Source organism: Beta vulgaris, chromosome 2 (assembly GCF_026745355.1).
Source record: "Beta vulgaris subsp. vulgaris cultivar EL10 chromosome 2, EL10.2, whole genome shotgun sequence".
In the NCBI taxonomy this organism is placed as follows: domain Eukaryota; kingdom Viridiplantae; phylum Streptophyta; class Magnoliopsida; order Caryophyllales; family Amaranthaceae; genus Beta; species Beta vulgaris.
In genome coordinates this window covers 36,031,089-36,044,087 of record NC_079203.1, presented here as the reverse complement: position 1 = coordinate 36,044,087, position 12,999 = coordinate 36,031,089, and the positions used below count along the sequence as shown (strand labels likewise).

The 12,999-nt window shown below is 36.2% G+C and overlaps 1 protein-coding gene and 1 non-coding gene across 2 annotated transcripts; one reads left to right on the top strand and one right to left on the bottom strand.

Moving 5' to 3' along the window:
• The first annotated feature begins 6,129 nt into the window (after window positions 1–6,129).
• On the top strand, window positions 6,130–7,470 carry LOC104886887 (glycine-rich cell wall structural protein 1). Its single transcript, XM_057392970.1, has 3 exons — window positions 6,130–6,739; window positions 6,785–7,228; window positions 7,289–7,470. The coding sequence occupies exons 1-3, from the start codon at window positions 6,130–6,132 to the stop codon at window positions 7,468–7,470; spliced, it is 1,236 nt and encodes a 411-aa protein (XP_057248953.1).
• Window positions 7,471–8,545: 1,075 nt separating this feature from the next.
• On the bottom strand, window positions 8,546–8,664 carry LOC125495276 (5S ribosomal RNA). The gene has a single exon (XR_007271915.2). It is a non-coding gene; the product is annotated as a 5S ribosomal RNA (ribosomal RNA).
• Between the last annotated feature and the right edge of the window lie 4,335 nt (window positions 8,665–12,999).

Here is a 12,999-nt window from a genome sequence, read left to right as displayed (position 1 = left end):
TATATTTATCGGTTTTGAAACCAGAGGTGTGTTCGAAGGCTCAACTTGTTTGGCTTTCCTTTTAGCTTGGCATTGATCTTAATGTCTTTGCCATGAAACCTTCAAAATCTGTAGCGGCATCCCGTGCATCTGGGGGTCTACAACACTCCCACTCATCAGCGTTTCTCCTTCATCTGGCGAAAACCTGACATACTCTCGCTCGAGAGTAGTGAGTCACAATGGAACGTGACTCCTCACATGGTCATGAGTCAGAATCCCAAGTGATGATAGATCGTTGGGATTGCGCATCCCGGAAGACGCGACGTCGCCGTTGGTTGTTCGTTGTCAAAATCATGATCGTCAATCGCTTCTTATTCTCCACCAATTCCCTAGCCATCTGAGGTTGCGTCCACCATCAGCACTGACTAGCGATGAGCCCCTTTCTTCGTGACTTTTTTTCATTTTTATTTATTTCTGTATTAGGTGGAATGTAACTCTTAAGACTCCTTTAGGTTTATGTGTTTGTTTTTAGTTTGGGTTGTATTGTATTATGTTGTACTTCCTCTTTTAATTAATGTACAATTTCTCATTGTAAAAAAAAATACAATATTATTTTGACCATAAAAATTTCCCTACATTAAGAAAACCAGAAGTTATTATGTGAAATATATATCATCTTATCCGTTCTGTTTTAAATGGAACGTTTGCTTTTTCGCGCAACCAAACACACTTCTTTATAATCATTAATATCTTTATTTGTGCATACGTAAAAAATTATAGAAAATGTTATAATTTGATAGTATGCATCGAGACGAATCTAACAAGCTCCCAATTGACTATGTTTTTTTTATATAATGGCGATAGATTAGAGTCAAAATTGATCAATGAATTGTCATTTCACCCAATGTTTCACTTAAAACAGAACGGAGGAAGTATAAAAAAAATTAAAGTGCATAATCTTCACTTGATCTTATCTGTATTATAAAAATATAGTGGAATTTACTAAACACATCCCAATTGACCACTAAACCACCCAAACCCTAATTTTACATTTGTAAAAATAATCTTATTTATCATCCTCCAACCTAGGAGAAAGTTTAAATTATAGAACTTGTATTTTTGTCAATAGCGTATAATAATCAATTTTTTGTTTAAACAAACATGTTAGACTATAATTTATAATGATTTTAACCCAAGTGCATTTAGTCAAATAATTTTTGTTGCAATATTTTCGAATCCGATTTTCCCAATTTGATGCAAGGTATTTGAAATATTATACCTACTTCACTTCGTACAAGCTCCATATTAATTCTAGATGCATAGACTTCGTGTTGATTGTGACACATGTATATTTGATTATGTGTATATGGTATGAAATAAGTGAAAGTATTGTGTCAGACCTTCTGACACAATACATTTGGTCGGACCAGAGTAAATTGGAAATGATAAGATAAATATGAACAGAATCCTTAACATTAGCAAATCCACATAATCAATTCACCAAAAAATCAAAGATTTCCATGAATTTAGAGAGAGGAGAGAGAAAAACACCATTTGCAAGCGGAAGAAAGAAGATGAGAAATGTCAGCCCAAACAGTGCCATCGCCGGAAGGTATCATCATTGCCGTTGTCGAAACTGTGATTTCTCTCTCATTCTGCTCTTCCGCCATAGCCGAAGAAATTAAGGATCAATCAAATTTGATATCGATGAGAGAGAAAGTTGAAGAACAAAAATGGCGGTTGAATGAATTTATTTCAAGTTTAATAGTTTTTCTTTTAGTCGAATTTTTCTTTTCAGTTAGTCGAATTATTCTTTCAGTTCGTTGGTCTATTCTTTCAGTTGGTTGGTTTATCCTTTCATTTGGTTACTTTATTCTTTCAGTTGGTTCCTTTATTATTTCAGTTCGTTCCTTAATTCTTTCAGTTGGTTGTTGGTCAGGCTGGTCTGACCACTTCCATTGTGTCACCCAATACCTTCTCATGAAATAATTATATTGATTTTGTGTATATTGTATGAAACAAAATATTTAGATTTCGTGATGGTTTCTTATACCCTATTTTCATGCAACTTATGTGAAATGGTTATATGACTTTCATGTAATTTGACCAGAATTGTTATATATTTTTGTGTGCATATAATGAAATAACAACTGGCCGGTTTTGTAAGATATCACCTACTTTTAATTTATAATTAGGCAACATCCAAACTCAATATTAAGAATAGAACAAGCTACCTTTTCTAATACAATTATTAGTTCACTCTATTTATTGATCAGGTTTAATTTTTCAGTGACTATTTTAATTCGTTCAATAATCACATTATTTAGTCCATTTAGTGACTAGTTTAATCCATTCAATAAGAGTGTCGAATTATTTTTAAAATTGTCTGTTGTTCGAGATTCAAAAGGAACAAAGGAGGAGAAAAGAAGGGAAGGCTAAATTGGTGTGAGATGCCTAGGGATAATAATGGGGTTAACGTGAGATGGAATGGACTTGTTAAGAGATGTAGAGTTGGATTTTTTTATTTTAATAGAAATCACTAATTATAATAATCGTTGATTAAAGAACTAGCTATGCTTTGAGGAGTTTATATGATTCTGTTGTTTGATGCGCTTGTCTTTAGTTTCATTCTTGATTTGGTATCATCTAGCGTGGCTACCCAAAGATCAATTCTTCAAGCACACTTTTATTTTTTGTTAGATCGGTTGCAAATGATTATAGATGTACTTTAAACACCTTCTTATATACGACTTTCCAAACTGATATTTAACTGTGTGGTCAGTTTACATATAAGGTTAATAATTATATTTTGAGGTTACATATTGATGAGTTTTAAAAGTAATGTCACAGGCATACGATGTCTGTTGTTAAAAGTGACTTAGGAAATACGTGTCGGTTCACAAGGATATAATTTCTATAGATTAATGTCCAACTATTTTAACTACTTCAAGTAGAAAAATATATTGAAAATTTCTACTAGACTAAAGAATACTGAATTAAAATAAGGAATTGATCGATTAATAAAGCTCTAGGGAATTAGTTCAGTTTACCATGCTTATACCGATCTAGTGAAATAAGTAACTCAATAATACTTAGGTTTAGGGTCGAGCAATTAGAGCAAGGGTTAATCCTATGATCGGGTCTTAACACTCTTAAACCAACACAATTGATAAGATTTACCAATTGTTTTAGGCCTCTAAAGGTATGATCGTTCGATTCTAACAATTATTAGCCAAACATAATCCATGATATTGCGCAATTACACGAAATAAACAATAATAACAAATAAATTGAAAATACACTAATAAAAACCTAAATGTTGAAGAGATTTAGAATAACAACATCAAGGTATAAACATGGCGTCCCTCACTTAGAACTAGAATTAATATACTCACTCATGAAAATAAAGAACAAATTCATAATCAAAGTAAAAGCAATCCATGAACTTAAACTAAGTAGAGAAATAATAGCATATAATTGAAGAACAATGAAAAGCGAAATTGACAATTTTTAATAATCTTCAAAGCCAAAAGTAATGAATTTCTAAACTCTAGAGAGAAAAACGAAGTATTTAACCTAATAAACTGATAATCAAGAATATTGTAATCATCATTACTAAAAAAATTATATATAGTGTTTAGGAAAAAACAATATGCCTGGTCAGACAATGATGATTTTTTCCTCGGACTTCAAGAAGACCGGGTGATTTCGCTAGTCCCACCTGTTCAAGTCAATCATCTCGGGTCGACCAAGCGAGCTCTGTTTTTCAAATTATGACTTTCAGCTTCCTTGTGGGTTGTTCCTTGCTTATAGGGTCTCTTAGATGTCATTGGACTTCTCTTCTGTGGCTAGAATAAAACATCAAATGCACAATAAAACACATGCACTAAAAGGTGCAACCAAGTCAAGCATATCAAATCGCACAATTAAGAGCTCAAATGAGCCCAAAATACTATTCAATGGCCAAGGAATAGGGGCTAAAAACTCTAATAAAATGAACACATCACTAATTAATACTACTATATTTGAGGCAGTTAGGGAGCCACTAAGTCACAAGGGGTAGCACATACTATTCCTGATTTTTGTTTAAAAAAACAAAAATGAAGGGAGAACGTCAAGACTGAAGTGGAAACCGGTGACTGAAGGGGCGGTGTTGACGGCTTCCGGTGGCCGCCATTGGTATCCTTGACTTGCTTTATGAAATCTCAAATTAATAAGGGGTAGTGGCTAGTGTTGTAGTACAGTGCAGGCGTGCCGCAGCGATGCTCTGGACTGCCGAATTGGTGCTGTTGAGTTAATGTAAGCAGACAAGATACATCACTCCTATCAAACCAAAACTTCGAATTCAACTTCTGCACAACCGTTTCATTTCGAGAGGACAGAAATTCATCAGCCTCCGAGCTGTTTTTTAATGGTGTGAATTACAGTAGTATTATGTCCTTTGCAATAGATTAGAATAATATATTTACTATTCTCTTTGTGTAGGAATATGTTTTATTCACTTATTTTTGGTGTTAAATGCTTGCCTTGGCAATTTATAATTGTTGGGTTTATAAATTGTGGGGATTTATAAATTTGTGGACATGTGGTATTTAAATTGTGAAATGTGAATTTACAATTATAATTTGTTAATAGTGTGATGACAATTTGTGAACTATTGAGTAATAAAAATTATGATGTGAATTTTTGATGAGTTGTAAGATAATTTTTAGTGTTCCAATGTTGAATAGTGACGGGAGTACGAAACTACTAGTTGAATGGAGTAGTGAATTCTGCTGTTATGTATAATGTATATATATGTAAATTGGAATCATAGAGAGGAAAAATGAAAGGGATATTTCAAGTTGTTTTCCAAAAGGGGCACCTAAGAAAAATCGAGTAAATCCCAGGTTTTTTTTTCAATTGTAAAATTTGGTGTTTTTGTAAATCAGTTCTAAAATTTGAAAATAGTTTTGTAACATATGAATTTAGTTATTTTGGTGCTTTTTTTTTTTGGTATTCAGTGATATCACGAAATTACGCTACCCCTGACTCTAAATCCTGGATTCGCCACTGATTAGAGGGTTACTTATAATTATTTGAATTACTTATTACTATCGTAGAGTTACTCATAATTGTTGGAGTTACTTCAGTCCCTGTTGGAGTTAATTATCATATATATGAGTTACTAGTCAATATAATAGGGGTTACTTGTAATTTTTTGGTGTTATTACTTACCATCATTATGTTCAATTACTTATATATATTGGAAAAATTACTCATTTCTTAATATAGTTAGCTTATCTTTTGTGCAATAAGATGAGTGACCTCCGGAGAGGTCCTCGTTTTACACCCCTTTAATTAGCCAAAAAAAGAAAAAGAAAAATCGGATATAATAAAGCATTCAAAAAAAATCTTAATTTTTCTGAAACATTAACTTAACAGAAATGAACTTTGCCACCTTACAATATCAATTTAGGGGTCCTTCATACAGCTAATTAACATACAAATAATCTTCCAATATAAATTATCATACTACTACTTAAATCATATCATATTAGATAATTCTTCTAGATCATGTCACATAGTCACTTACATGAGGCATTGGATAATTGGATGATATCCAATGTCTCCACTTTTGTTCAAATTTCTAAATACCATTTTCTGAGAACAAAGAAATTTAATGTCATACTTACTATCCTCTCTCTGACAATTTCAAAAGTTTTCTCATGTGCCATTAATCGTCCATCCACCCCCCTTTCTTTTACACTGGTAATTCTTCATCATACTCCAAAACCCAACTCATTTCATCACAGCAGTATTTTTGCAGAGTAATCATCCAATAGTGATACGTCGGTGAAGTTGACTATATAAAATAAAATCCATTATCAACCAATTTCCAAATTTTGACTTAGCATTTAATGCTTACCTTTACATCCCCAACGGTTCAACGCGTACCTCACCAATCAGAATTAATATCCCTAATGCAGTTTTAAGCCAATGACGACACCTTATAAAGAGCATACTCCCTTTCTTCTATGGAAAATCAACCCTGAGTTGTGAGGAAAAAAAAGGGTATGCACTTGCCATTTTAGTTCTCATTTTTCCACTTTAAGTATTTGAATTTCACTAAATTTAGGGAGTGACTGAGTGAGGGAGTATAATCATATAATGGGTCATCCTCCAAAATGGGTTGTTGTGATGTTCTTTCTACTGAGCATTGTGCTAAGTTTGTGCGTAGTGAGTTTTGGAGATGTTGAGCATAAGACTCAAGAATATGATGATGAGGATTGTGGTTATAGAGGATGTTATGGTGGTCCGAGACGTTGGGGTGGACCTAGAGGTGGACGGTTTGGGGGGCCGGGACATTGGGGTGGACCTAAAGGTGGACGGTTTGGCGGCCCGGGACATTTTGGTGGACCAAGAGGTCCACGTTTTGGTGGTCCAGGAGGTGGACTTGGTGGTGGCGGTGGTCTAGGAGGAGGTGGCGGAATTGGTGGTGGTGGTGGTCTAGGAGGTGGCGCTGGTGGAGGGTTAGGAGGAGGTGGCGGAGGAGGTCTAGGAGGTGGTGGTGGAGGAGGATTAGGAGGAGGTGGCGGAGGAGGTCTAGGAGGTGGTGGAGGAGGAGGATTAGGAGGAGGTGCTGGAGGTGGTCTTGGTGGAGGTGCAGGAGGAGGTTTAGGTGGTGGTGCTGGTGGAGGAGGCGGTCTTGGTGGAGGGGGAGGACTAGGAGGTGGTGCTGGAGGTGGTGTAGGTGGTGGTGTAGGTGGCGGTGCTGGAGGTGGTCTTGGTGGTGGAGGTGGCCTTGGTGGAGGTGGTGGAGGAGGTCTTGGAGGTGGTGGTGGAAAGGGTGGAGGATTTGGTGCTGGTGGAGGAGTTGGAGGTGGTGCTGGAGGAGGTCTTGGTGGTGGTGTTGGTGGAGGTGGAGGCGGTGGACTTGGTGGTGGTGCAGGTCAAGGGGGAGGATTTGGAGCTGGTGGAGGAGTTGGAGGTGGTGCAGGAGGAGGTCTTGGTGGTGGTGTTGGAGGAGGTGGTGGTGCTGGCGGAGGCGGAGGTGGTGGACTTGGTGGTGGTTCGGGTCATGGTGGAGGATTTGGAGCAGGTGGAGGACTAGGTGGTGGTGCAGGGGGAGGCCTTGGAGGTGGTGGTGGAGCTGGGGGAGGAGGTGGTGGAGGTTTAGGCGGTGGGTCAGGCCATGGTGGTGGATTTGGTGCAGGTGGTGGTGTAGGAGGTGGAGCAGGTGGTATTGGAGGTGGTGGTGGTGGTGGAGGTGGAGGTGGAGGTGGAGGTGGAGGAGGTGGTCTTGGTGGAGGCTCTGGTCATGGTGGAGGGTTTGGTGCTGGTGGAGGACTTGGAGGTGGCTTAGGTGGTGGTCACGGACTTGGTGGTGGTCACGGACTTGGTGGTGGGGGTGGAATCGGTGTCGGAATTGGAATTGGTGTAGGCATTGGTGGAGGTGCTGGTAAAGGAGTAGGCACGGGTGTTGGTGTCGGCGGTGGTGGAAGGCGCTAGATAGTCAAAACCATCCTTTTATTTTTCTTCTATTATGTTTTTGGATTTGCATGTAAGTTGTATTACGTTCAAGTATAATTTTTCTTTTTGGCTAAAGGTCTATAATTGGAAGCACAACCCAACTTAATGAAAATTATTATATCCTCATCAATTGTAATGCATGTCTCGTACGTCCCGTTTGGTAAGAGGTTATAAATGGTGGGAATGGTAATGCATTATAGTGTAAATTTGTACTAGAAATTCAATGTCATTATCAATGGTAATGCTACTTAAATCACAAGATATCCATTTTCTTCCTAAAATCTCATTACTATCCATTACCACTTGGGAAGATGGTATTAGGTGGTAATAAAAATTTATAAAGGAAAACTCATGTTTTGTGATAAAGTTTCATTTCCATGGTTATGGACATGTGAAAATCTTTACAAATTTACACTAAAATTTCATTACCATTACTACTATTTATAACCACTAACCAAACGGGCCGGTAGAGTAATCTAAATGAATTTATACTCTTTCAAGCAGAAGCTAAAAATGTCTGCTTACGTACCTAACATTACAATAAATGCTTGCTCCCAACATAATTTGGAGTTTTGGACGTTCTAATTTTCCATATCTCAATCTCTTCTCTAACTTTTTCCATATACTAATCTTTCCTCTAACTATGATTTTATAATACCAATTCCACGTTGCATGGATCAAGAATATCGTGAACAACAATAATAATCTTGTATTTATGAGTTACACAAGTCACAAAAATCTTTTGTAAGCCTCAACTTGCAGATACTTGGTACTGTAGCAAATCAATCTGACAGAAATTCCAGATATTTGAAAAAGCTTATGATTTGAAGCTTATCTTGTATCTCTAATTTCTCATTAATGAGAAAATGAAAGAAGACTATGAGTAGATGAAAACATTAAATGATACTACTATATGATAGTATAAAGAAGTTCAATCTGAAAGAAATAATACACAACATAAATAAACAACTTGACCAAACTCCTACAGTTGGATCTCTCTTTCAACATGCTGTTCAAATAGATCTATTCTTTTTTTTTTTTTTTTAAAAAAAAAGGGGTGCAACACGAGGACTTCCCAGGAGGTCACCCATCCTAGTACTACTCTCGCCCAAGCACGCTTAACTACGGAGTTCTGATGGGATCCGGTGCATTAGTGCTGGTATGATCGCACCCCAAATAGATCTATTCATACTAGTTATTTGTTGGTAACATATATCCATTCATTATCATAATATTATCACGGTCTCAGATTTATTATAGGCCATATAAATTGAAAAAATCTCTAATATAATTCGTTACTTTTTACATATTTAGCAAGTTGAAAATTGAGCTTTCCAATATTAAGTTTGATCGTACTAATACTTTAACAAGAGTTTAAAAAAAGAAATTATATTGATATATATGGTGGAAAAGTGGACATTCAAAATGTGACCACAAAAATGTTAGTTTGAAGGTAGTCTGAATTATATGAGTGCTTGAAGAAACTTAGAATCTTGAATCATATTATTCAAATTAGAGAAATTTAGAGAGAAAATGATACAAGGAAGAGAATTATGAAATGTAGAAAATTGAACTAGCATAGTAGAAAAAGTGATAGAAGATAATACAGATATTATGTGATATGTTTAGGAAACAAATGATCCTATCTTTTAGCATATGATATCCTAATATGCTTAGACTTGTATTCTATCTTTGAGTGGTATATGAATGAGAAACCCTAAACTTTTGCCTCTAATCTATCCTGGTATCAAGCCATAATTTTTTTTCCCGCAAATTTCACCTAAGCAATAGTTCCTATGGCAGGCGATGAAGATATATCGCCTCCTCCTACCAAACTCGCCTATAACTCTCTGTTATTCTTCGGTCCTCAAGATCGACCTGGAAATTTTATCACTCCTATTCGACTCAAACTTGACAACATTGATGAGTGGTCTCACTCTATTCGTGTAGCACTCACGTCTCACCAAAAATTCGGTTTCCTTAATGGCACCATTAATACTTATTCTCCTCCTTGTACTAAGGATGATTGTGTGACTATTCATTGCATGTTAGTTTCTTGGTTAATGAATACTGTGGATTCGGAAGTAAAATGTATGCTTTTTCACTATGATGACGCTAAAAAATTGTAGGATGATCTTCATGAGCGTTTCTTCCTCGTTAATGAGCCGAGAATTCAACAGATTAGAGCCGATATATATAAGTGTGAACAGCCAAAAAGGCAAAAAACATGCTTGTGGCTATATATTACAGTAAACTCTCTGTATTGTGGGATGAACTCGATCGCCACAAACCACTCATCACCTGTACGTGTGGTAAATGTACTTGTAAAGTCGGGAAACGTAATGCGGATCATCATGAGGGAGACCGGCTTTAACAATTCTTACTTGACCTTTGCTCAGAGTATCATTCTTCTCTTCGTTCTACTCTCCTCTCTAATGATCATTTGCCATCTTTAAATCGCGCGTTTCAAGCTGTTACACAAGAGGAGAAGGTGCTTGGCTTCTCACGCCTCAAAGAAGAGACTCCTCCTTTTAATGAACTTCGCGTCTTTGGTTCATTGTGTTTTGCTCATAATCAAAAAGCTAAAGCTGACAAGTTTGCTACTAGAAATCGTAAATACATTTTTGCTGGCTATCCGTTTGGTAAAAGGGGTGGTACTTATTTGATCTCGACACACGTAATTTTTTTCTGTCTCTCCAGATGTCACATTTCATGAGCACATTTTTTCGTATATTGATCACGAAACTGCAAATTTTGTCCCTCCTCCTAGGAAACAAATATTATGTGAAGATAATACAAATATTATGTGATATGTTTAGGAAACAAATGATTCCTATCTTTTATCATATGATATTTTCTAATGTGCTTATACTTGTATTCTATCTTTGAGTGGTATATAAGCTACAACTATGAATGAGAAACCCTAAGCTTTTGCCTCTAATCTATCAGAAAGTCTCTATTTATACAAGGTATCGTAACAAACTTGTAACTAACTTGATGACTAGGATAATTAAGAATATAAATAAATCTTATATTCCCACTTCGAGTTGGACCTGAGAAATAAGGCTAAGTCTAGAACAAAAAGAATGATGATGAGTGAACCAAAGATTTGGTGAGCAAGTTAGCCAATTGAGCAGAACTCTTGACATATGTTGTTTGAATGTAACCTTCTTCAATTATTTGCTCTTTGATATAGTGCATATCTCTCTTGAGATATTTAGTTTTCTCATGTAACTTATGATTCTGAAAAAGATGCTCAGCGGAAGTATTATCATAATACATGGTCATATAATGGAAAGAGGAACATGAACTTTAAGATCTTCTAGTAACCCATGAATCCACACAAGTTCACTAGTAGTAGCTGACATGCTTCTATATTCAGCTTTTGCAGTGGACTTGCTGATAGTCTGCTACTTCTTTGTATTCCAAGACACCAAATCATTGCCAAGAAACACTGCATATGCACTCAAAGATCTGGTACCAAATTCACACGCACTCCAATCTGAGTCACTATAAGCAGATACTTGTAACTGACTTTGTGCATAATAGAACTAATCATCTTCCAAAGTGCCTTTTAAGTAATTGAAAACATGCAAAGCTGCCATGACATGTGGCACCCTTGGTTGATGCAAAAATTGACTTAGAAGTTGTGTACTGGATGATAAATCATGCCTACTAAGACCTAAGTACAACAACCAACCAATTAGTCTCCTGTAGACATCAGCATCTGAAAGGATGTCCACCAATTTATGTGGATAATTTCAATCCAGTAGGCAAAGGAGCAGGTGAAGTTTCACAATCTTCCATTATTCCACAATATCTTTAATCACTAGTAGAATAAATGCTTATTATTGCGGTCATTAAGTGGCCTATTGTGGCGGCTTTTGCCGCGCAACAATTAAGGGCGCAACAATAGAAATTTCCTATTGTTGCTTACCGCAGTAATAGGGTAACCTATTGCTGCGATTCCTAACCGAAACCGCATCAATATGTATTTTTTTAATATTAAAAAAGTACACCTATTGCTGCGGTTTTGAGCCAAACCCACAGCAATATGTGCACTTTTTCAATTTTTTTTTTTGAATTTAAATCTTCAATGTTAAGAATACTTATAATGCAATAGAAAGTAAAGATAACTAAAACATCAGATCAACCAGCGAAAATACAACATAACCTAAATTAAAGCTCATTGAAGGAATATAGACCAAAAGATGTGTTTTTTTTTTTTTGGCAATTCAAAGTTGTTATTGATAACCAAAAAAAAAACATGATTACAAGAGTCTCACAACACCACCAAGACATGCTAGCCCAGAAGCCAAACCAACAAGGAAAGTAGGGCAGCAGGCCTACAACCAGAAGGCACCTAACTCAAGTAATAAGTAAAGGCCTCATAGCCTCAGAACTCCTACAAGCAGTTCTAAACAGAATTTGCCTACTACTAGCTAATACATCCATAGCAGAGCCTTGAAATACAAGTGCATTCCTATTTAACCAAATTTGATAGATTGCTTCTATAAAGAAAATGCAATATAATTGTGCCTGAGGTGACATGCTCCTGCTGCACTGAATAACACACTGCACTTCTTCTTGAAAGTTTCTGCTTACAGCTGGGAACCCAAGCTATTTTTGGCAGATAGTCCAAACTCTCCTAGTCACAGTACAGCTAAAAAATAGGTGAGGCACAGTCTCTCTATCAGCCTGACAGAGCTTACAAGTAGCATCTTCAATCAAACCCCAAGCATTCAGTCTATCTTTAGTAGGTATTCTTCCATGAAGAGCAAGCCATGTAATGAAGATAGCCTTGGGAGTAGCTGGGATGTTACATATAATCCTCCTCCATCCCACTTTAGGATGATCACCTTGAACCACCTTATACAAGGTCTTAATAGAGAATACAGGGCCAGCAAGCATATTCACTAACCCCTGATGAGTAGCAATTATTTGCCTACTACTAAGAATCTTCTTCATAGACCAAGAAAGTCTATTAGGGATAGCCATGCTAAGCACATCTTGATGTTTGATGTAGTACACATGCAGCCACCTAATCCACAACTTATCTTGTTTCTGAGATAAAGCCCAAAGATGCTTTGCAATAGCCACTTTATTCCAGCTAGCAAGGTCTTTAATATTCCATCCACCACATCCCTTAGGAAGACAAACAGTTTCCCAAGCCACTGGAGCTTTCTTGGACTTCTCCCCTTGACCAGTCCAGAGGTAAGTTCTGCAAATATTCTGGATTTCCTTGAACTCTTTTAGGCAAGATAAAAATTCATAAAATTCATAAAATATCAACTGAAGACAATCCTAAACATCATATCTAAATCAAAAATTAAAAATATGAAGAAAATAAAAAATACATAAGTTTAGATCTAAATCGAAAATTAAAATAAAAAATGAAGAAAAGAAAACATATAGAATTTTAGATCTAAATCGAATATTAATATAAAAAATAAAGAAAATCAAACATATAGAAGTTTAGATCTAAAGGAAAAAAACAGAAAAAAAAAC